This window comes from Spermophilus citellus (assembly GCF_964194105.1).
Source record: "Spermophilus citellus genome assembly, chromosome: 1".
Lineage (NCBI taxonomy): Eukaryota > Metazoa > Chordata > Mammalia > Rodentia > Sciuridae > Spermophilus > Spermophilus citellus.
The window spans coordinates 172,266,547-172,292,085 of NC_138182.1; the positions used below are offsets into that span (position 1 = coordinate 172,266,547).

Consider the following 25,539-nt stretch of genomic DNA (forward strand, 5'->3'; position numbering starts at 1 on the left):
TTAAGATCCTGTCTAAATTTTGGAAGGCTCTATGAGAAATCGTGAACTTCATAATGGTTGTTTGGATGGAAGGCTTAATTGTTTCTTTTGGAAACCTAGTGGGACCTTAGTTATTTAAAAGTCGCTAGCTTGAAAAGGTGCTGGGGGTGTTGTTCTTTCATTTTCTGTGGCTCATTTCCATTTGAGTAATGTCTGCTTGTCCACCCAACTGGCTCTCATTTTCAGGAATAGGGGCCAAAGCTTTTCAGTCCCAAACAATATCTAGGGTGGTCAGAGATCCCCATAGCCCAATGTAGAAATGATTCACTGTTGTTATAAATCCCATGCATGCTCCAACTGTTTTGCATGGCAGAGTGACAAAACTGGTATAGACTGGGGTATGTAGAATTTTCTTGTATCATATCAACTATGCAGTCTGAAGCTGAGTTTTCAGTGCCGGCCGTCAGCCCCAAACTCTCTTGGGTGAAGAAAGAATAAAGAAAAGTCAAATAACATGCTGCGATGGGCCGAACCATCTTTCCTTTCATTCCAGCTCACCTCCTCTCTTCCTGCACCATTATTTCTCATGTCTGATTCTACCCTTAAAATCAACTTAACTATCAGGAACAGAAAGTGAAGAAAGGGCTGTGGACACTCATAGAAAACAGGCTACAAAGAAAAGATAAAGATAAACTTTTAACTCCACATAAAAGTTTACAAAATGACTTCACCCATATTATCTGGTATAATTGTTTGTGTTTTACAGATAGGGAAACTAAGTCCCAGGATATGAAATAACTTATTTGTGCAGAACCACAAAGTTAAATAAATGTCAGAGCTGCCCCTTGAATCCAAATCTTCTGGCTACAAATCACTATCTTTTACTCAAAAGACTTAGACATCAATGAGTACTCATACTGTTAGCATATTTACAGTATTTTTCTTTTAAGTGTATCATGATTTTATTGTTACATTTGTAATTATAGGTTTTTCTAAGGTCACTTCAGTTATTATTACTGAGTCTAAAATCACAAACTATCTAGATGAATGCATTTAATCCACTTTAATAAATATTTAGTGTCTTAGATAAATAAAATGTTGGCCACCACACCCTCAAGAAGCAGAGAAAGCATTTATGTAAATATATAGATGAAATGTTTTGTGATAGATTCTGTAATGGATGAATGACTAAAATAAGGAAAAATACATAGCATTAGTTCTTGAACCCCAATATGCCTCAGAACCCCCTGAAGGGCTGTAAAGAATAGATTTTAGGCCCCATAATCAGAGTTCTGAACTTAGTAGCTATGGGATGGCTCCCAAGAATGTGAGTTCCTAATGAATTCCTGGGTAGTATTGATACCACTGGTCCAGAGAACACACTTGGAAAGCTGACATTTTCTTCCATCTGGAAGAGTCAGAAAAGATATTATAGAAATGACATCCAGATAAATCTTAAAGAATTAGAAGGAATTTGCATCTGGATAGAATCGCATTTAGTAGATGGAATAGCACATATTAAAGGTATAGATAGGTAAAACAACAGGTGAACACAAAATATTTTTTTATTGCTACAATCAAAAGAGAAGTAGACAATAGTGAGAGATGTAGCTGAGCTCATGCTATGCTAGGACACATGGTATTTGTCCTATAGGCTGTGCAGAGCCCCTGAAGGATTTGAAATGGAAACACACTTAAGTCACATTTGTATTTTGGGAAACTAATTCTAATGCCAATATGAAGGCTTGGAGGAAATTCCCACTTACTGCCTAAACATGAAAAAGCTCTTTTGAACATCTATAGAATTGTGCCCAAGAGTAGTAAAATGTATGTACATCCTGGTATTCCCCTCAGTTAATTAGTCCCTGTGTGCCATGCACACGTAGAAGTCAAAGACATCATCCTTTCCCACCAGCACGTATGGGAACCAACCCTTATACAGAGGAAACAACCAAACACAAGAAAAGGCAGAAATTTACCAAGGGAAGACTTGAGAAAGGCCAGCTAGGGAAAAAACAATCAGCCAGGGCTTTGTGGAGAAGGCATGACAAATACAGAACCTGGTATTTGCATGGCTAGAATAAATCATTGCAGGCAAGAGGGAACCTGGAGTAAAGGAATAGAGGGAGAACTAGACTTTGGATGAACAGGACATTGTAGAAGCTGGGGCACCTGGTTAAATTCTGGCAAGGACTCTTCTTGAGACATGGTAGAAAAGTGGAAAAGAAGTTTATATCAGAAAGAATTTTCCCACAGTGAAAATAACCTCTGGAAGATTCTAGAAAAGGAATACATTAGGACAAGTTAGTGAAAGGAAATACACACAGTGTTTCTCCAACAACATCAAGCCCTCTCTCATTTCTTATCACCCAAGGATAATAAGAATCAAGAGAAGAGGCTATAAAACTTGGGTTGGTGGACAGCAAACAAGGAAAATGCATTGGGCTTTGGTCCTGATGGGGCCAAAATGACAATAGTTTACTGCCCTGGGAGCTGGCCATTGTCCTGACAATGAGGTAGTTGGCCATCTGACAGCTGCTTATAAAAGGCCATCTGTCTTATGAATTGGGATGAAGGCCTGGGAAGTCTTCCATTTTAGCTCCCAGATGGTAGCACAATGTACTCTCACAAGGGAGATTCCTGGGTTTCGTGCTCATTCCCAAATTTGTAAATATGAAAATGTTTTTTGCATGTTGATTTTATGAATTGTTTCCACTGTATTTCTTCCCATCACATCTTAACCATCTTTACAGAGTTCCTTTAAGCTTGATCCTCTATCCAAATAAAATTTTTTTTCCTAGTTTTTTTTTTTTTTTTTTTTTGTAAAAAAATGACAGATTTGTTCAGGTCAGTGCTGATTTTACATTCCACACATCCTTAAAATTACCCCAGACTTTAATTTTCTGGCCAACGCATCAACCTTTCCTTAGATTGATGTGCTTTTTTATGTCCATTCCCAGGAGCAGCACATGACTTTTCCTTCAAGGTCATTATCCCTCAAGTGGCTAAGTTCTCATGTGAGGAATTCAAATGTATGCCTCCAAGAAGTGACATTTTATACAGCTGTGGGTGGTGGGGAGGGATGTAGGTTGAGGCAGTGGGCTGCTCCGTTAGGCTAGTCTCTGCCTGTGACCCCATCCCCATACCAGCCAGGCAGCTGGTGCTGTTCAAATTCAAACCTCATCAAATTAAAACTTACTGCACACGTGGGCTTTTGTGGTCAAAAAGGGAGAGTTGGAACAACAACTAATAAATCAGAGATCCTAATGTGTCTGACATTGGGATGGGAGCTAGGAGGCATATGTCTAGAAATGCAGATAGGAGATCACCCATTTTAATAAGATGTATTTCATTAAACTCAGTGAGCAAACCTTATTGAATTTGTCACTAACTATATTTAAATACAATCAATCTTAAATTTTCTCTATCTAGAATTTTGCCTTGGAAAAAAGCAGAGAGAGAGAGAGAGAGAGAGAGAGAGAGAGGGAGGGAGGAAAAATATTTGTCGAAGAGTCATTCATGGGGTATTTGGAAAACAAAACAAAAAAAAATTTAATTGAATTATAGTCTATGTAATGATTTAATCTCTATCAATTGGTCCCATGAAGCTCCTTTATTCCTTCAAGAGCTTGTACTTGGCCATAAACATAAATTATTTTATTATTACCAAGAAAAAGTCTTCTCAATGTTAACCTTGATGACCCCCCCACCACTGCCACAAAGAATATTATATAAAAGGGGAAAACACTTTGGGTTTCCATTTTGGTTTAAGAGACCATCATCCCTCCATCTGCATATCTAGTGAACCTGCTAAAGTACCAGTAGTCTCTGAGGAATGGCTAACATAAAAAGGATGTTATTGCATCAGACAGGTAAGAATAATTTCTCTAATTAGTCATTTGAGATTTCATTTTTCACTTGGAAATACTGGAAATTTAATTTGTTTGTGAAGTGCAATTGGCAAACTGACAATAGGCACGACTGCACCCTCCCCTCCATCTTGCTGTGCTGATAGCCTGCAGAAAGCACTGTAGGTCTCCATGAAGATTCTTTGCTTCATCCATCAAAATCACACTAACTAAAGAACCTCCGTATTGAAAAATGTGTCCTAATTACACATTTCTCACTTGCAATGCTAGAATAATCCTAATGAGCTTCCAGTGATCATTTTTCTTCTAGAATAAATGTTTTCTCACAAGTCCCCCAAATTTTGCACTGGTGAAGTAATTTATGATACATTCTCATTTACATCAGAACATTGTTCTTAGAGGTACAGAGCAAAAATATTTTTAGTAAGCTGCATTTTACAAATTAAAGTATGTGCATAATTGAAGACAGTCCCTGCTTGGCCTTTGATTAAAGAAAGAGTTCATCCTATTTATTTTGTTTTAAAACACCGGTCTCTAAAGAAAGATTGATTGGCATCAAATGTACTCACCATAAATCATAGCTATTGATTTTACATTTGTTTTAGCTCTTCCGATTTTGTGTCTCCTATGTCATAATTTGTTATCCTGATAGCCAGCCCCTGAGTCAGTGGTTGGACTAAGCATGAAAGGTGGTTTCTTTCAATTCAGACTAATCTGAACATGAAACACATGAGCTTTCAAACACAGAACCATGCTCTTCTCACTTTTTATGATATTACTCTGGTATTTCCCACAGAGACCACAGATGCTACAGAATAAAATCTGTGATAAGTGACAACATTAGGGACATTTGCATTGTCCAGTCAGCATCCAACACAGACTTGTCCCCTAACTGCCTTGGAAGCCAGTTGCTCCTCCACTTGGCTCTTCCTGTATAAAACTGATTCAGAATGCAAGCTTGCTTGGCATTATAAAAGCCCTGGATTTAGACCCTAGCACCACAAATAATAATAATAATAATAATAACAACAACAACAACAACAACAATGATAATAATAACTCCTCTGTTTTTCATAATGATACACAGTTGAGAATTCAGAATGCAAATATTATAGCGATCTTCTGGAAGCTCTTAAGGTCATATAATTCTTCCATCTTTCCCAAGTAGCAGAAGTGAGGAGAGATGGAGCATCTGCTGGCTACATCCCACTTCGTTCGTTAAAGAAGGACTGTCAGCAGCCCTCTTTTTAATCTGCATCTGCTTAGATGCTTGTAGGTGAAGCTTAGGATGCTGCTATCTAAGGTATAATGAGATAGACTTCCAAAGCATCCAGGTATCCAGGTATCTCTTCTTGTGTTTTTATTACCTCCCCCCAGCCTATTTGAATGAATGTTCTCATTTTAACTTGCTATTTTACACCTTTCTCCTTTGGCTTCCCATTCAGTATTCAGTCACATCACTCAAGACCATCCCAGAGCTGTGCCGAAGATGTGACTCGCAAAATGAAGACAGATCAGGTAAGTTGGGCTGCTCTCCTCTTTCCCCAATCCTGGCTTAAGGACTCCTGCAAAATAGTTTGCCCTCCTGCTGGCTGCTCCTGCTTTCTGTTTTCATTTCCTTTGGCAATTTCTCTGCTCACATCCCCTCCCTGCCACCTTCAACAAACGGTTGTTAAGGTTATCCACAAAAGGATAGCAGGACAGAGAAACCCTAATAAGGACCCGGCTGTGTACAGATAAACTGTACATCATCTCAGCATCTCCAAACCACAGTGTATGCAGCAATTTACTGAAAACCCAAGAAGGCATTGGTGACAAAACATAATGATGCAGGCGCCAATGAAAAAATGTTGGATGTATTTACTACCCATATGGCAAGGACCAGCTTGGGGGATGGTGCTTTGCCAAAGTCTGAAACCCTATCAGGAGTGCGACATGATAGAATCTGCAATAAGGCATACTGTAGCAGTTAAGATTAAAGAAAAGCTTTGGAGTTTAATAGTGTAAACTAAACAGAGAATTATGGCTTATAGATGAAAACCAGCTGGTTGACCTTTTCTCCTTTCAGCCCCCTCCCTCAATAAAAAAAAAAAGTACATTTAGGGTTGTTTTTCTCTGTGTAAATCAAATTAAGCTTTCTGCTTTTCTCACTGTGATGGGCAAAAATGAAAATAAAAAGGATATTGATGGGAATGATATCATGGTATTAAACGATGAAATGATGTTTATTGTTTTTTCCCAGTAATTACCGTAAGGCATCACCATTAACCTTGCCAAGGCTGGACCACCTCTGATAGTGAGGAGAGTTTGGAGAGCCATGGTTGGTGAAGGCTTAAGATAATCCTCAAATTACGTATACCATGTTTAAAAATAAAAAGACGTACCCTACCGAGACAGCTACCAGAAGTCCCAGCCTTTTTTACTCAAAGGACTTTTGCAAAGCTAATTTTTCCCTGGATTGTTTTCTTTCAACATTTTGCTTATATGAGACAGGAAAAAATAACTGGTCTCTGTGTGTTTATCTGCATGTTGTTTGTGAGTGTGAATGAAAGTGATGTACCCTTGTTTGGGTCAGAAAATAGCTTAAAGTTCAAATAAGACTTTTCATTTGCCCTTAGTTTGTTCTACCTTTTTATTTTAAAGATTCTCCTGTTCTATAGGGTTTAAGAGAGGCTTTTGGTTGTAAGCCTTACAAAGCAGTATGTCCTTAAAAGGCAGCATTTGTTTCAAAGTTGAACCAACGACTGTGGTTAGTGACAGAGACCATAGACTACAACAGAGAGGCCACCATGCTCAGAGACTAAAGACTAAAGACTCGGGTTCTTGTTAGAATCAGCCATTTAACAGCTACATGACCCTGAATCTGTGGCTATCTATAGAATAAAGAAGAAACTTCTTTTACCAAAGACACCAGTCTATTGTTAGGATCAAAACTGGGTAATGTATATTAAGGCATTTTGCAGATATAAAATTTTCTTTCTTCTTTAATTAGAGGTGGAACATAAGAAAACATAACAGCAAATGCTTTATTGTAAAGAAGTAGGCACTGTTAATGTACTCAGTATTTCTGTAAGTACTTTACTTCCGTTAACTACATTAATTCTAATAGCCCTGAGAGCTTAGTACTATTAGTAGTTTATAGTATTGATGGGCAAACTGAGGAACAGAGATTAATATCTTGCCCAGAGTCATAGAGCAATGAAGTCATAAACTGGGATTCAGACCCCAGGAAGTCTGCCTCTAGATTTTGTTCTCTTATTCTTTACATATACCACCTCTCAGATAAATGGACTTAGTGGCAACTGTAGGATGCTATCCTTTGAAAGCTGTTAAAATCAGCATTTTCCTCCCATTAAGTGGTGAATTTCTTTTTCTCTGTTGAATAACTACTCTTACTTACCAAGTTAAGTGAATAAACGGAAACTTTAACAATTGTTTTTCCTGGGGCTGGTTTATTCCATTCTCTTCAGGCCTTGTAACTAACAGCCATGTCCATTATCTGGGATTCTAGATGTTCTTCTGCAATGGTGAAGGAGGCCAGCTTCACATTCATGAGCATTTGCCCTTCACCCAAAGCAAGGACTCAGGCTCAGGGTGATCAGAAATAATGAGATTTGCCAGAATATTGATGTTCAAGGAAAAGGCTCAGACCTCTCGATGAAACCACATATACCACCTCCAACTTGATGGACCATTTGGAGGCAGTTCCCCAGCCTCCAAGTAGACAAAAAGTAATCCTAGAAAAAGACACACAAGACAAATTCACCTGTGTATAGCACGGCTGTATAATTAATTACCTGTGGACTTTGAAAGAAATCTCAACATGGTAAAGTCAGAAGGCAAGTAGGATCATTACAGAGGGTAATATGGGGCCCCAGGAGCAAAATGTGAAAGAATAACTTAAGGGTTTTAGGGAGAGCTTAGAAGGTCAGGGAATGTTGGAACAATCAGCCATGTGAAAGGCACTGAAGAGGATTGGGGATTTAGGGCAACGGAACTAAGGAAGGGCAAAATCCCTGAGCCAGGGATGATCTTAGCAAATATGAGGAAGAAAGCAAAACCTGTGGAGTGGCTGCCTGGTGATCAGAACAGGAGTGATAAAAGGGGAGATCAGGGAGATGGCCCAGGCCAAACTCCCTAGGGAGTTCAGGTTTTCTACTAAGTGTAGTGAAAAGCACTGCCAGCAGGATTCCAGTTTTTCTAAAACTCTATCACGGGGTTGAGTATTCCTTGTGCAAAATGCTTCAGATTTCAGAGGTCTTTTTTTTTTTTTTTGGGGGGGAATTTTGGGGATTTCTGCATATTTAAGTGGCTGAATATTCTTAATCCAAATATCCAAAATCTGCAAAGCTCTAAGATACAAAACTTGTTGAGCATCATATCAGTACCCAAAATGTTTCAGATTTGGGAGCATTTGGGATTTGTCAATTAGGGGTGCTCAATCTGTACCGGGAAAGAAGCCTCAGCATGTAGAATCAGAGTTCTTAGTAAGTAAGGGACTTTAAAAATCATCAAGTTTGAGAGAAAGAGTAAGTGAGAAAGTCTAAACAATAGAGCCAATGGGTAAAATGTTGACAACAGATGAGTGTGGATGAAGGATACACAACTGTTTGGGGGTAATGTTCTTAATTTTGCAACTATTATATAAATTTATTTTTAATGGAAATTTTTAAACTATTTATAAATAAAAAGTTTTCTATAAGGTAAACAAACAAAAAAATATGTATTCCAAAGCCAGCCTCTGAAGGTGATTCTTACTATCCCAACCCTGGGGTCACTCTGCCTGTATTTCATCATTTGGTGACAGGGAGTGCCCAGTCTTAGGATGCAGCCTGTCCATAAAGGTTAATGTTGTTATTCAGCCAAACTCGGTGTCCCTTGACTTTCCACCCATCAACCCTCGTTCTTCCTTGGAACTAGTGAGAAGAACAATCTTCCCGGACAAGACTGCTGCTGAGTGTGTAGAGATAGCCATCAGTCTTGGCATTTTCCAGGTTAACATTTCCCTCCAGTTTTATGTGCATCCTGGTCATTCTTGCTCTCTGGTGGATGACTGAGGTTTTCCAGGGTCCCTCTTAAAGCCGAACACCCAGAACAGAATCCAGGGGGTCTTTCCGGGTGTTCTGATCAGAACCTGTGAGTCCCATGGAATAGCTCCTACGATGTATTACATATTTTTCCTGCCTGCCCAGGTGGGCTCATCAGTTCTGCCTGCTTCCTGAGTGTAGAGGAGCAGGAATGTCAAGTAAGCCCTGGTTGTGGCCTTTTGGAAGCCCCTGTGCAAGGCATACAGCTAGGGCTTACTTCCTTCATCTCTGCATCAGGGCCAGCTCCAGTGGGGGCTCGCAGGAACTGCAGTGGGAGAGTGTTACACAGGCCTGGGACCCAGCTCCTTTCTCCTGCCTCCAGCTCACCAAGGCCTGGAAGTTCTTTGTTAGAGTGCCCTGCCTTTAATCAGAGACTTTGATTCCTATTGACATCTATATTTTCCCTGATAAGAATAATAATTTAAGCTATTCTCTGTTAATTACACAACAGAGAAGGAGCCAGAAGCCCTAGAACAGGCTGTGCTGGGAGCTACACAGGTGCTGCTGAAGTATCTGAATTGTTTCTTAGATGTTGAGTGTGCCAGGCTTTATGCCAGGTGCTCTGTAAACAGCCTGCGTATCCTCAACTTAATTCTCTGAGGGAGGACCATTGTGTTCATTTTATTGATGAAGAAATTGAGGCCTGCAGAGTAAATAATTTGTCCAAAAGTTCTGGAGTTAGCAAATGAACATGAAGGCATCCCTGCTGTCTCCAGGACTCCTATGAATTTTTGTCAACTGAGAAGTAATTTTAAAATCAGCACACTATAGTGATGCAGTCTCATCAATGTTTATAGCAGCTCAACTCACAATTGCTAAGCTATGGAACCAACCTAGGTGCCCTTCAACATATGAATGGATACAGCTAATGTAATATATATACCCACGGAATGTTATTCAGCCATAAAGAAGAATGAAATTATGGCGGTTGCCAGTAAATGGATAAACTGGAGACTATCATGCTAAGTTTAATAAGCCAATCCCAAAACAACCAAAAGCTAGATGTTCTCTCCGATAGGCGGATGCTAGCTCTCAATAAGTGGAGAGGAGGGAAGAATAGAAGTTCACTGGATTAGACAAAAAGGAATGAAGGGAAGAGAGGGGGGGGGATGAGAATAGGAAAGACAGTAGAAGCAATCACTCATAACTTTCTTGTGTTCATATATGAATACACGACCAGTGTAACTCTACATATGTACAACCACAAAAATGTGAAGTTGTACTCTATGTATGTATGTATGTCAAAATGCATTCCACTGTCACCTATAACTAAAAAGAACAATCAAAAGATTTTAGAAAGAAGTAATTTAGTCTAAGGAATAACGTGTAGCAAATAGTATAGGTTAGAATTAGCTGCAAAGGAACTTATGTGTGAAAAAGTGGCATCTAAGGTGAGAAGTAATTTGTGAAATGTTTGCAGGAATTCTCTGGTCAATACCTGCTACTCCTGTAGGAAAAGAGGAGAGTACACAGCAATGAATGTTAACTCTGCTCTGTGGGTTTTTTTCCAAATGAGGATAAAAATACATCATGGCAACATATGGTATTCAAATCAAAACATATTCAATTTCATTGACTTGGAATTTTTGAAAATTAATTAGATATTCAAATACACATTTGTTTCAATTCATGATGTTTCGAATGTCTTGTGATTCTTTCAAAATATCTGCTAAGCTCATTGTATAATTTTCTTATGAAAGAAGGCAAATAAATATTAATGCAGCTTTGTGTCTGAAAACATAGATGTACTGAGGTTTGAAAAATCGGTTATATAACAGTAATAAATGATCCTGTGACATCTTGGAGAATAGACTCCAAAAGAATTTTACATTTTAGTAATGTAAAATGTTCCTTGTAATGACGAATATTTTTTAATTAGTATTCAGCAAAAGTCATTTAGAATGTATATTTTAAAACATTTAGATTTGCTGTATTTTTAAACCCAATGCATGCAAATTTTGTGACAAGACACTGAACCTATTAAAACAGACACTTATGTGATGTTCTGAGATTGTCAAGGATTTCAGCAATCACCTAAAATAATAAGCTGGCATGAAATTTATCCTGTAGACATTGCTGTGACATAGTTGATGATGCTAAATATATAAAAACTTCTGTTTTCAATTTGTGGTAAGGTTGGATGCTCAAAGCATGAAAGTGAAAGTATGGCAGTTTAAATGGAAAAGCCTGCTGATTAATCCACTTCACATGACGTAATATAAACTGGGCTCCAAAGAATAGGGAAACACATATTTGCTAAGATCTCAGTCAAGAAAATGAACTTTTCAACACGATGCTGCAAAGAATCTCACATTTATGACAAAGATCCCATTTATTTTAACAACAGTGAAAATTTACAAGTGGTAAAACATCAAATTGTTTTACATTCTTGATGAGAATGTTCATCATGTAAAACAGTTATTTTTATTTTTCGTTTGCAGTATTATAATTATAAAGATGATATCATCCATTATTTGAAAAACTGAACATTAAAAACTACTATTAACCTTGCCACCAAAACAAAATTACTGTATTTTTCCTAAGCCATATTATTTTGTGGGGCAGCCATAATCATAAGGTGAAGACAGTTTTATCTGCTGCCTTTCTTCTATCACTACACAATACACATGGCCACCATTGTGCATGGGCCACAGAACTTACCTATAAAAGAACTGTCCAAAAGAAGAGATTGTCATCTTTAGTCCATGAGCACTTTATGGTTCTGAGAAAAAAAGATATAAATCAGTGTAGGTAAAGATGGCACAGGAAATGAAGGAAAAGTTTGTGGTATCAAAATAAGGAGAGGGGCTGGAATGTAGCAGAGCTTAAATTACATTGCATCTTTGCCCCTTCTCTCTACTTGAACATGTCTTCCCTTTGCTTAACCATAAATGCAATCACCATGCAACCTGGTTTTCTAAAAGGTTAATAGCAGTGGAGTTCAGGAATTCATAATAAAAAAAAAAAGACAACATTTAAGGAAAAAGAAACTTAGAGGAAGGGACTCACAGTCTCCTCTTCCACATCTTGGTTTATTTTTATTGGACTCTAAGGAACATACCTCCCATCCCCCAAACTGGCCATCATGGAAACCTCCTCTTGGGAGAGGTGAATTCCTGGGGAATTTGCAGTAAGGCAAGATGAGAAACCAGAAGTGCAGAGAGGAGCATCACTGAGCAGGGAGGGAAAGGGAAGCACAGGAACAGGGAAACCTGATACAGAAGCAAAATGCCTTTTGCCTGTGTGACCTCACATGACTTCCTTCTTAGAAGTCATAGGGAGAAATGGTTTCCCGCATCCCATCTTCCCGATCCATTATGAGAGTAAGAGTGTGTGTTGGGGAGCTTTAGAGTATCTCTGACAGCATCCCACTTCTTGCTGAAGGCATATTCTTCCTCTTTTGTCTCCTAATATTAAATGGGTTCTATTTTCCTCTTTTAAATGGCTCTTCTTTGTTCCCATATCTTCTTTGCTTTCAGTCTTCCCTAAGAAGAAAAGAAAAAGAAAAGCTAATAAAATAATCTCAGGTGATTCAAACAGAATCCTAGAACCTTGTAGTTGAAGGATCCTCTGAAAGAGAGAATAGAGTCATCTACACAAGTCCAGACCCTTCTGTGGTATTTGCTCACCCCAGCCCTTGCATCTTGCAGTGTGGTCAGGACCAACAACAGTGCTGTGGGCAGCTTCTGCAGACCCTTAAGTCCCACTCCAGACCCCTGAATCAGAATCTGCATTTTAATAAGCCTCGTCCCTCGGTAAGATATTTATGTACATTCAAGTACGAGAAGCACTGATTTAGGCTACCTATAGTCTAACATTATTCTTGTTGAAGCACAAGAGGCAAATGCAACCATGTCTCCCCCTTGCTCAGAACCAGCTGGAGTTTTCCCAAATCATTCTCAAGATATGCAATGGGAATATCACACAATGTCTTCTGTGGCCATGGCTGTGGAGGCCCAGAGTGATCTTCCCCTGGACCAAGGCTCCCTTGCCTGCTTCTTCCCCTGCCTTTAGCGTGCCAGTCCATCAAGGAACCTCTTTCAGTTATTCAAATGTTTTGTGTCTTTCACCAGGGGTGGCTTCCTTCACTCCTTTCCACCTCCAAAGTCACCCCATCAGGGTGACTCCCTTGACCAGTACCATCCAATAAAAATATGAGCCACCAAATAACATAAAAACTTCCCAGTAGCCACATGGTTATTTAACATATGGGTTAATTTCATAACATATTTTATTTAACCTGCATGATTTTTGACATATGACAGCTATATTTTAAATGCTTAATAGCCACAGGCTTCTAGTGGCCTCTATATTGGCAATGCAGCCTCGGTCGTATCAGTACCTCTGCCAACTCACTATATTGGTTCTTATCTTCCTATGCTTTTCCTACTCTTTATATATCTGTGTTTTCAAATTTATTAATAATATGATACTAGTTTAATCAGTTTTCTCTCAAGGACTAACGCTTATTTGGGCAATTTTACTCATGATGGTATCTCCTGAGCATTGCTGCTAACTGTATCTGAGGTGTGGATAGATATATGAAGAGGTCAAAGAGGAATCTTTTGAGGTTTTATCATAATTGGAATTTCGCTTCTCTTCGTTTTATTTGAATCAGAATCTGCATTTTAATAAGCCTGGTCCCTAAGTGATTTGTTTATGCACATTCAAGTGTGAATGTGCACCATCTGTACCATCAGTCTCTTTTCTCTGTAAGGCCATACATACACTCTCAACCTCCCATCTTAAAAAATGAACACCCACTCTAAAATTCTGGAGTTTCTCTGCTCCCTCCACCCCATTTAGAGCCAAGCTGCTTAAGGAGTTATGGATACTCCACTTCTACTCAGTCTTCTCTTTGCGTTAGCATCTCAGGTTTGACTCACCTCTCCAGGGAAGGTCACCACTTCTGTATTGCCAGATCCTTTGACACTCTCATAAACTCATCTTTCTTCGGCTCTTGGCAGTATTCAAGACTACTGGCTACTCCTTTCTAAGGACAGCCTCCTCTCTTGGCTTTGTAAGACCACCTCTTTTCCCCACTTCCCTCCTGACATGCTTGTATCTCCTTATTTTCCTTTACAACTCCAATTCATTTTGCTGGACTTTAAATACTGAAGTGAGGGGCTGGGGATGTGGCTCAAGCGGTAACGTGCTCGCCTGGCATGCGCGGGGCGCTGGGTTCGATCCTCAGCACCACATAAAAATAAAATAAAGATGTTGTGTCCACCGAAAACTGAAAAATAAATATTAAAAAATTATCTATCTCTCTCAAAAAAAAAAAGTACTGAAGTGAGGCTAGATATTCAACAAGACCCACCCTTGCTCAGCCTCCCTCATCCGTTCTTTCTCACAGTGTCAGGTACCATCTACTTGCTGCTGCTCATCTCCACACTCCATTTTCCTTTGTGATAAACCATTCGGGCTCTACATTGGATGTCTCATGGAATTCTCATGAGGAATTCCTCCACAACATGTTCCTCCCCAGATTTCCTCTGCAGTAAACAGAGCTCCGCTTTCTAAAAAAACTACTCCATTGCTGAATCTAGAGTTCTCCCTCTCCCTTATCCTCCTTCTGTGCTCAAAATATATCCCCATGCTATAGACTGAGTGTTTCTGTCCCCTCAAAATCCAAACATTGAAATCTAATCCACAAGGTGATATTATTCAAAGGTGGAGCCTTGGGGGGGGGATCAAATTATGGGCATAGAGCCCTTACAAATGGGATCAGTGCCTTTATGCAAGAGACCCAGGAAGGAACACATGTGCCTCTGTGAAACCACCTCAGGGATACTCTATTTCAGCTAAAACAAAAACCAAATTTTTGTGTGTGTGGTCAATAAGACCCCCAAATGGATTGGGCCCTGATAACCTCCCACATGTTCATCTTCACTCTCGCTCCCTCTGCTCCAGCAATCACAGAACCTACTAGATTCTCTTTTACTTTAGGTATTTGTGAAGGTGCTTCCCTCTACCCAGATCTTCACAAAATTATCTCTTATTTTCCCTCTGATCCTCACATGACTGTCTTCTTGTCATCTCCAGGTTTTAGTTTAAATGTCACCCCTTTGATGCGGCTTCTCAGATGTTCTTTATTCCAGTGCCCTTCTTGTTTCCTTCAAAGCACTTTGCATTTTTTACTTTTCCTTCATCTGTGTATGTGCATTATTGTCTGGAAGATCTGTGTGTATTCCATTTGCCTCTGCACTCCTAGGACCATGGGCAAAGAAGGCAGAGAACAAATGTGTGTCGAGTGAATCTTCTAAGACTACTTTAGCATTCTTCCCATGACTGCGACATAACACTGCTGAACATGCCTCATTATATTTCTGCTTCTCTTGATTGTATTAAAAAGAAGTCACAACATTCAATTCAGTGGAAGGAACTGACAATGGAAAGAACAGACTCTCAGTGATATGATGAATCTAAATTTGGGCAAATACTACTAAAAATAAAGTAGAGAAATTCTTCTTCTTAACTGCTTTTAATAAGTTATTATTAAAAGCCATTCTCCCAACTTTACTCCCAAACTGAGGGTAGATAGTAAATGGTTATAAAAGTTTAGGCAGAGAGTGCAGTTGGGATTTAGGTCAAAGTAAATTTGAAACGTGTGTGACCGGGTTTTGTCCCTGGGTTCTGGGATTCCATAGCCTACATGTGACCCAAAGAGAGAAATTGTAAAGTGAATGTTTAGGGAATAATTAATTTTGATAAAGTGGTCCTCCAATGCTATGGAAAGTTGGAGTCAGAGAACCTCAGTCCTGGTTGAGAAATGAGAATGCTATGTAATTTTCCACATAATACTTAAAATTCCCTGAGTTCTCATTTATTTTCAAGGGAGAATGCATGAGAACTTCCCATTGATCTTCTGAATCTCTGATTTAAATACACCCTTGCCTTAAACTCAGAAACATAAGAAAGTTTTACACAAATGTATTGGCAATTTTAAAGTGTTAAATGGAAATTTTAGGAAAATTCCTACTGAGATATATCATTTTGTGGAATTCTTAATACACTTTTGCCTCGTTCTTCCATAACACCCGTGAAGTGTAAGCTGGCTGCACTTGAGCACGGGCACAGCAGCCTTGCCATTAGGGCACAGCAGCCTTGCCATTCGCTTATCCTGGAAGAGCCACCGTCTGCTCTTCCCCCCACATTGCTTTGTGCTTCTGCACCTGCCTGTTCTCTCAGAGCCTTGTAACTGAGAGGCAGGCGCTTGCCCAGGCGGATGCAGGGGCCTGCCAAGAGGAAGAGCAGGCTGCAGGCCAGAGCTAGTTCTTATATTTCTTTTTTCCCTTGAGACCCTAAAGTGCATCTCTCTCAAAATTTAGACCAGGTTTCCCAGACTTGCCACTTTGTTTCTCATGGAAAATAGAAAACACTATTATACCCTAAAAACATAGAGAGAACACTCTTATACCCTAAAGACATATCTCCTTTTCTTTGTCTTCTTGGTATCTAATGCTAATTTTTAATGTGGATACATGCTCCATACTCAGAAGCGAAGTAAAGAGGCATTTTGGAGCTATCAGTGTGGGGAGATGGAAGTAGAAAATAAGGATTTTCCAACTTCCCACCTGCCTGCTCATCTGCCTCTTGTTTTCTCTTACCAAGAAGCAGTAACCTGGTGCTCTTTGTCCTTGACAGTAGATCAGCACTGTAAAACACCGCCACCTTCAGTTAAAACTGGCAAGCGTGTGCCTGCGCAGCTAGAAAGCACACAGATGGAGCCTGCTCACAAGCTCAGTCTTGCTCCAGGCTTCTCTGCATGATGAGCCTTTTCACTGTTGCTAGATGTGTGTCTCTCTACATTTCCACCCAGAGAGGGAGAGAAAGAAAGAAAAGGAACCTGGTAAATGGGCCTGGAATGAACACAAAACACTCTTGAGGTTTTGCTAATGTCAAAGTGAAGGTCAGCATACTTTTTAGATGACACAACTCTGCAAGCTTGGACTTTCTTTAGACCCACCAATCGCTAGTTATGGAAACTGTACTTTTGAAGCCCAAAGGTTTAAAGTTGTCAAAATATTGAGTCTGACTTCATGATAGAATATCTTTTCTATCCAGAGTAATAGGGCTCAAGTATTTCAGAAAGTTTTTGTAGAATGAAGAAATGGGTACAGAAAGGCCATAAAGTTACCTGAGCAGGTAGATCTTCACAATTCTGGACAGAGCTAGGAACCGTAAATCATGAATCTGACATATATAACAACAGCTGCTTGATATCAGTAACCACTTAAAGACAGGAAATTTAGAACCCAAATCATTGAATTCTTTCCCACAGTATTTGAACATTGAAATGTGAATAAATCAGACTGTATTTTATATTATTATTAGTAGTAATAGTAATAATAAAGACCTCTGAACTTTCCCTCCAGCCTTGGTATACTTTCAATAAAGGGTCTGTGGCTTCATTTAAAGGGATGAGAAAGCAACCCCATGGAAACATTCTAGAAACATGTATTCTTCTCACATTCACTCTTCCCAACATAATGTCCAGATATCCCCTACCAGTCCAGAATTAACTCAACCTGTTCTTGGATCAGGTTACACTGTAATCTCTAAAGACTATAGAATAGAAAAGCATCCAGCAGTAGTGCTCACTTGGACGCCAGACATTTCTTCCTATTGACACGAGGTGCTATAAGCAATTGCTTCTTACAGAATTTGTCATCATTTCTTACAGAACCTGGGGTGCTTGCAATCAAGTGGGTCCATATAGATTTCAGTTTACATAGAATGAAGGAAACCCATGACTCTCACAATGACACCTCTAATATTTTCTAATTATTTTCTAATGTTATTAGAACATTATTTTCTAATGTTCCTCCTTTTGGTGTAAAAATGAAAGGATTAATTAATTAATGCTGGAGGAGAGGGTAAGTCCTTGAGGCAGCCTAGGTTTTTAGGCTGTAGATGTGTATTGTTATGTCTACTTTAAAGCTATTAAAGCTAATGCTGACCACTTGCTTGCTCACTGAAAATAGATCCATTTAATAAAAAACAGCAGGGGAACACTATTTTACCCTAAAACATAACCTTTTTCTTCCTCTCCCTCATGTATTGAGCTAATTTTCCAATATGGCCACATAACTCCATATTTGGCAGTAAAATAAATAGTCATTTTAGGAGCCAGTGTTGATGTTTAATCTTAAAATTTGGATCTACCATTGGAGCAGCAAAACTGTACATTATCTTCTTAAGAAAATACTAATTTATCAGGCCCAACAACCAAAGAGTTGTTCTGTGTCAGCAATCAGTTTAGCCTCATAATTATGAATTTGTGAAGATCTGGTAAAATACATGAATCCAGAAGAATTATAGTGTTTCATAGTGACTCATTCAGAATAAGGAGCCCTGTTATTTATAGACATTCCATACAGACATAAAATTTAGGGGTAGATCATAGCTAGCCTCATCATTTTACAGATGAGGAAACTGAGACTAAGAACTTAGCACAGGAAATAGATGAAAGTACTTCAGTATTGAGCACATCTTGTAAATGTCTAAATATCTTCAAGGGCACACTAACACTACCTTTGAACTATTCATTATTCATTATTCAGCACAGTGTGCCCATAATGTGTCAAGGCTGATGTCATCACAGAACTCATATTTATTTGCTATATTTTGCATCTTTGATCTGGCATATTCCTTTTTTTCTCCCTTCATTTTCTTTCTGCCCTCCCTCCTATCTTCATTCATTTTTTAGAAAGAATTAGCCATTGAGCACACCAATATCTTAAAGGTACTGTGCTAGACAAAGGGCTAGTCATAAACACAAGTAGGTTCTTGAGCAACCTTTGCCCTTGAGGGACTCTCAAGAGAGAGGTGAGACTGATGCATGAGTAAACAGGTGCATCACCTTGAGAAATACCCAACTGTGGTATGTACAGGTATTATCAGCACTGAGAAGCAAGGAGCAGCTACTCCCTGCGAAAATCAGAGGAAGTGCATCAGTGGGATAACACCTGATGGCATCTTGTGTGCTGATCTCAAGTCCCAGCCAGAGAAGACTGCAAGAGAGAACGGGCCCAAGGACAGAAGCAGTGAAGGAGGAACATAACATATCCAAAAATAGGTGAATTTAGCAATGGAGAAGCAGGGGAAACTGGTATTTTGTGAATTATGAGTGCTGAGATCAAAAGATAAATTAGTGAATAAAAGAAGTACTATATATCGTGCTGAAGAATTTAGATATTAATCCAAAAGCCAGGGTTTCCCAAACAACTCAGTTCCACAACATGTATTATATCCAAGGTCTATCTCTGCTATTTTTGCTTTACCTGAAAACCACTTATACTGTTATCTATTTGCTTTTCTAAAACACTGATTTTAATTTTTTACTTAAATTTTTTTTTAGATATACATGACAGTAGAGTATATTTTGACATACATACACGGGCGGGGTATAATTTATTCTAATTAGTATCCAATTTTTATGTAAAAACTCAGCTTTTAAACATTTGTTTTTAAAAGAAACTTTGTCATTACTGTAAACAGATGTTTACACGTAAACCAGTGTTACTTGCAGTCAATTCAAGATCCTCATTAAAGTCAACATGATGAATATAAAACATTCCTATTAGTTCTTTGTTTATGAAAGCCTCTCAGTTTGAGGTGTGCGATCTCATTTTCTAAAGGGAGATTTTAGGTTTTTAGAGAAATTAAATTTCTTTTAGAACTAAACTGAGACTCCTTAAAAGAATTAGAAGAAAAAGGATTGAGAGGGGGACAGCACTCTTATCCTGTAAGCCAGGGGTATTTAGCAAGGTTGCTGTGTACCATCTTAGAAACTGAAGGGAAATTCATCCCATATGTGGGGAAGTACTGTTTTAGGAAGAACAGGCCACCTGAGGTGTGTTTTGTTGTTGTTTTGCTGTTTTTGAGTGACAAAAACAAACTTATCTGAATCAGGAATAACTCAGGTCCGGAAAGGCAGACAAATGGAAGCAGAGAAAACATTGTGGAGGCTGTGGGCAAGGGTCTCACTCTGGCCCACTCAGGGAAGTGAGGATGAAGAGGGTCCAGGTTTAAGAAGGATTTAGAATAAAGCCAAAAGATAGTTCCTGAGGGATGTGGGGCAGGGGTCATGGAAACAGAATCATCAACAATGCCTTGGAGATGGATTGCTTGAGAGACTGCATAAATGGTCTTGGGATTATCCAGGCCAGGATCAAGAGGAATATGTTTGGGGAGAGAAAGGGGTGTGTGTGTGTGTGTGTGTGTGTGTGTGTGTGTAGAAAGGAGACAAGGATGCAGATAGATAAGACCCCAGGTTGAAACCCGCTGCCTGTTACAAATTCTCACATATCTCAAGCCTGCATTAATCCTGGCTAAAAAAAATGGGGGGGGGGGGCAGAAGAAAAGAAAAAGTGGATGTAAGGGGTTAGCAAGCAACTCCAAAAGTCATTCCGAATGTCAGCCAGAGAGAAAAGATATTTTGGCCTATAAATCAGCATCAAATACACACATTCATTTACTTATTTTTGAAAACTTGTGATATAATCAGGTAGACAGGTCTAAGGCATATTAAGCATGTTTACTTTTATAAGATGTTAAAAAAAATGAACCCATCCAACCAAAAAGTCTTAGAAACCTACTTAGGTAAAGCAGTTTTCTGGGTGTTTGGAGAGAGAGAGAGATAAATTAGACACAGATCCTCTTTTCATGGAGCTTGTAAAGATCTAAGATAGATAAAGTGTTCAGGGATTTATATTTTGTTTGCACGTAAAGAATTTCTTCATGATATCCAGAAAGTATATTTAGCCCCAGAAATTTTCCCAGTGACCATAGTTATTCTGAACTTTGTTTCCGTAGATGATAAGAAACAGCATAGGAGTAGAACAACAGTAAAGTGAAATTTTTGGTAGATCTAAGATTTGGAAGTGAAAATCTTACCAGTCATTAATGGCCCTTTTTCTTTTGTTGTATTTAAAGTACCTATTTGTCTAGTTTAGAAGAAATAAACTAATTGAATGTTATCTTTTGCATATAGCATAGCATTGCCTTTTTTTCTCATCCAAGTATATTATATAGCAATATATTAGAGCATTCTCATGAAAACCCATGAAATAATCCATTTTTTTAGGACTGGGACTTTTTCTTGGCAGTCAAGATATAGATTAGAAAGCACAGATTTCACCCTGAGCCTAAAAAAGATTCATAAGTTTGAATAAGGGGAAGGACAACAAGCCTCAATGTTGATGCTCCTTCTTTAGTTTCTAGACCCTTCTGTGGAAAGAAGTGTTTTCATAAGACTCAGACAGAATTCATTTCCATAGAGCGTTCTTAATGGCTCCTGTCAGAACAAAACAGCTGGGAAACATATGGTATCCATTTCCCTGTATCACTTGGAAAAAATTTCACATGTAAATAAAGCCAACATAAAAGAGTAGCCCTTTGAACCCATGACCTGTTATAATATATAAATATATCAGTACAATGCACTCATTGTATTGACCCACTAAGACAAGTACTTTAAATTTTTTAATACATTCTGAGATGCACATTTTTTAGAACTTCCAAGGAAATTAAGGCAAATATTATCAAATACTATACCATAATAAGTATGTATCTCATAAATGTCTATGGATATTTATTTTTCCCAATAAAACATTTTTAGAAAGCTAATGAATAAAATCAAAGGCATATTTACACCTTATAAACTCTGTGTCCACTATCTGCTGTTTTATATAAGTAACCATGTGTTGTCAAGGAAGAGAGAAAGGCTTGGCAAAAATTTCTGGCAGACGTTAATTTTTCATAGCTTCACATTTTTTAGAGAGAAAAGGATATATAAATGACAGAAAACTTTTAAATTTATAAGGGACCAACTGGAATTAGTCTTTGCCTTTGCATATTTACATTTCATAAATAACTTTAGAAAATCTAGCTCTTATTGGTGATTATCACTCCTCTGAGTTTATTAACAGGACTTTTGTCCCCTGTGAAATTAAACTGTAAATCCCTCAGAAGGATGCACTTTTGTGCATTTTAAAAGATTTAATGTGTTGTGCAAAGTGAGATTCAAATTCACATACTTGCATTTGTTAATTGTCTGCTCTGGGGCAGGCACTGTGTATGACTAAGAACTGGAGCCAAGAAAGGAGAAGAGAAGCAGCAGTCTGAGGCCATCTTGATACCTTCCTTCTCTTCTGCAAATTCTGTTACATGTTACTTATTGGAGAGAGACCAGCCCTTCTTCACAGCTGGTAGTATTTTCTTCTTAAGTTCTACAATGCCCGAGCCAAAAAGGCCCCAGGGGTGGACCACATAGTGAAGACCCTCTGAAATTACACGCCATATTGTGGTCCATTTGGGGAATGGAACTCGCAATTATATAGCATTCAGATTCAAAACACTCTTTCTAATATCTTTGCTTGGTTCCAGAACTTCTCTGAATCCTTTTGGAACACATTCTGGCAGAAAGAAGAATGATTAGTAACCTAAATTTAGGGAACTTCAATAATGAACGCATTCACCCCAAGAATCAGGACTAGCCAGGGCTCATTGCAGTTGTTACTAGAGCTAAACACACATACCTGTTTCAGGTTCTTTCATTATTTTTTGTGCTTTTAGCAAAGGACACACATGTATGCTTGCTTTAGGGTTAAACCCTTCCCACCTGTTGTCGTTCCAAAGAAAAGAGATACATGAGAGGTTTCTAACTGGACATGTCCTGAAATCTCATCTCTTTGATGGAGAATGCTGTAAACAAAGTGGCAGGAGAAACCTATCAATAGAAACCTATAAATGAGTGTCCTGTAAGCTTCCAAGGGTGCTATGCCTGTCATCTACCAGAGATGAAGCAACACCATTGTGGCTGAGGATACTGTTGCTGCTTCATCTGCCTGCCCCATGAGGAGGTGCTGAGTGATCTTGCAAATGGTAGTGGTTCTTATCTTTCACCTCTAAATGTATATGTTCCACTATCTATTCCATCTCAACCAGACATTTAGTTAAATGTAAACCAACAGAAAATCTTCATCTAACTTTGCATAGGAAAAAGGTAGTCTTCCTACCCCATCTTCCCTTTACAACTTACTCTTCCTTTTGTTCATGTTCAGCTTTCCTAATAGGGCAGTGTTAAATCTTGAAGAGCATGCTCTGTTGTGAGGTGTTAGTGTATTGCTGTGTCAAATGCCAGAAAGCACCATGAGATGCCCTTGCATGGTAGGGGACTTAGGATGCTTAGCTTAGGGAGTGAGGTTAATTCAACCATGGTTTATGTCCCATGGTCCATTCAACTCCTGACCACTTCATTCCTTTCTGTTCTTTCCTAACCACCTAATAGAAAACTAATGAGTCACCCAGCCAGTAAATCACATTTGAGTTTGTGCAATGTTAAGTAATTTACCCTTTCTTTATATGGGACTTCTTAAATGTTAGAGAGGAGTGTGTGTGCATGTATGTGCATGTATCCCTTTTTCCTCCCTAACTTCATTTGAAAGTTCATTTAACACAGAGGATCCCATCTTCTAATTCTGTTGGTCAACATGTTTCATCTTTCACTATTTTCAGTGGTAAAAGTATAAATTATTCCTTTTAAGGACATAAGTCCTCTTGAAGTCATCTCCTTAACACAGGGGCTTAATTAAGAGCATAACTTGAGTGGACCACATCTGCCTGCATGGTCAAGATGTGTGCAGCATTCCAATGTAATAGTGTTCTCTTTTAATTTTTTTTCAAAACAGTTTCTAGCTCTAGCTGGAATTGTGGAGTCTCAACTCTTATTACAAACGCACAAAAGCCCACAGGAATTGCTGAGGTATACAGTAAATTCCGTCCAGTGAAGCGAGTTTCCCCACTCAAACATCAGCCAGAGACTCTAGAAAACAATGAAAGTGATGACCAAAAGAACCATAAAGTGGAGTACCCCAAGGTGGGCGTGTCTGACCAGGGCCCCCTGCCTGAGGAGCTCGGCCCTGAAGATGGAGTGGGAGGCTTGCCCAGTAAGAGCTCCGAGTCCAGCACTGCACTGGGCGAACTGGAACATTACGACCTCGACATGGATGAGATTCTGGATGTGCCTTACATTAAATCCAGTCAACAGCTTGCCTCTTTTACCAAGGTGACTTCAGAAAAAAGAATTTTGGGTTTATGCACAACCATCAATGGCCTTTCTGGCAAAGCCTCCTCTACAGGAAGCACTGAGAACTCACCATCCAGTATGACCCCATTCTGTGTTCTTTCTCCTGTGAAAAGTCCTCACTTGAGAAAAGCATCAACTGTCCTCCGCGACCAGCACAAGCTCTCCACTGAAGAATCTGAGAGCTCACCTCCTCTGGTTACATGTGGCTCTGCATATGAGCCAGAAAGCCAGAATAAAGACTTCTTAAACAAGGCCTTTAGTGACCTACATAGCCGAAAGATTGAGAAGACAATGCCGGACTGTCAGCTCCGGGCCTTCCACCTGCAATCTGCAGCAACAGAATCCAAACTGGAAGAGCCGGTCAAGGTCATGAGCTGGACCAGCTCCCAAGGCCCAGAAGAAAGGAGTGAGTATCTGAAAAAAGTAAAAAGCATCTTGAACATCGTGAAAGAAGGACAAATATCTCTCCTGGTAAGTATCTCTCCTTGGTATACACATTAGTAATCTAGAGAGCTATTGTTATCAGCTCCATTCTTAACAATGATGTTATGTGCATTTTGCATCTTGTTTAATGTTTTCTTGTGGCTTTGGTTGGTGAGTCACCTCTTGAGTTTTAAAATAAAAAGTTAGGAGGTTAATACAGGGAAAACAAATGGATATTGAAGGAGTGTTATTTCGCTTTAACTTTTGAAAATTCAACTGGAATAAAGAGATTTAACCTAAAACAAAGGGAGCCCAGCACTTTTTTCCACTTGAATCTTGAAGTCTTTCTTTTTGCTTTTCAAATGGTTCCCAATGCTCTCGCTCAGTTATTTGTAGGGATGTCAGTTCCTTGCCGATGACAGGCCTGCCAAATATGTGAACAGAGACTTTTCTGTTTTATCCTGATCATTATTCAGGAGAGTTGGGCCAGGATGTTTGCAAAGTATTTGCAGATAGAAGCTTACCCTAGAGCTTGATTGCCCTCTGACCCACATGTAGTTTTTACTTAGTTCCAGCTCTGCATGTCTAGGGAGCTTGAAGGAGTGTTTCCAAAGACTCAAGACACAGAATAACACGATGTAAGAAAAGTCTGTTCTGCTTCAGCTCAGAGCGCAACTCAAATAGCACTCCATCTGCCTGCATTGTTCTTTTCTGGCTTCCAGGCATGGATCAAACAGTAGCAAGCCTGGGCTCCTACTACAATGCTGATTAAAGCCTCATTGAAGAAAATCACTGCTTCTTGGTCATGTATTTCTACTTAGTGTGAAGCCATATGTAGATAAAATATAACGTGCTTGGTCTATTATCACAAACATTGTTGCCATAGACAATATAATTGGATAGTTTAGTCAAATAAAGTGGTAATTTTTTTGTCTCCTGAAAATATATTTTCCATTTCTCCTGATTCCTTCCTCTTATTCTCGTTGGTTTATTCCCTTCCTTTGATCTTACCATGTTTTCATATTTCCCAATTGCGAACACCACTTAGTTCCCCAACAATCTCTATATCAACCGTCTCATATTCAGG

General features: G+C 39.0%; 1 protein-coding gene across 2 annotated transcripts in view; it reads left to right on the forward strand.

Annotated features, from left to right (window-relative positions):
* Window positions 1–25,539, forward strand: part of SNCAIP (synuclein alpha interacting protein) — a 73,664-nt gene that overhangs the window by 7,522 nt on the left and 40,603 nt on the right. For both annotated transcript variants that reach the window (XM_081293597.1, XM_081293596.1), the window contains exons 2-3: window positions 5,294–5,366; window positions 23,632–24,500. In XM_081293597.1, coding sequence (XP_081149723.1) covers window positions 5,294–5,366; window positions 23,632–24,500 — 942 coding nt within the window. The remainder of the gene's footprint in view (window positions 1–5,293; window positions 5,367–23,631; window positions 24,501–25,539) is intronic.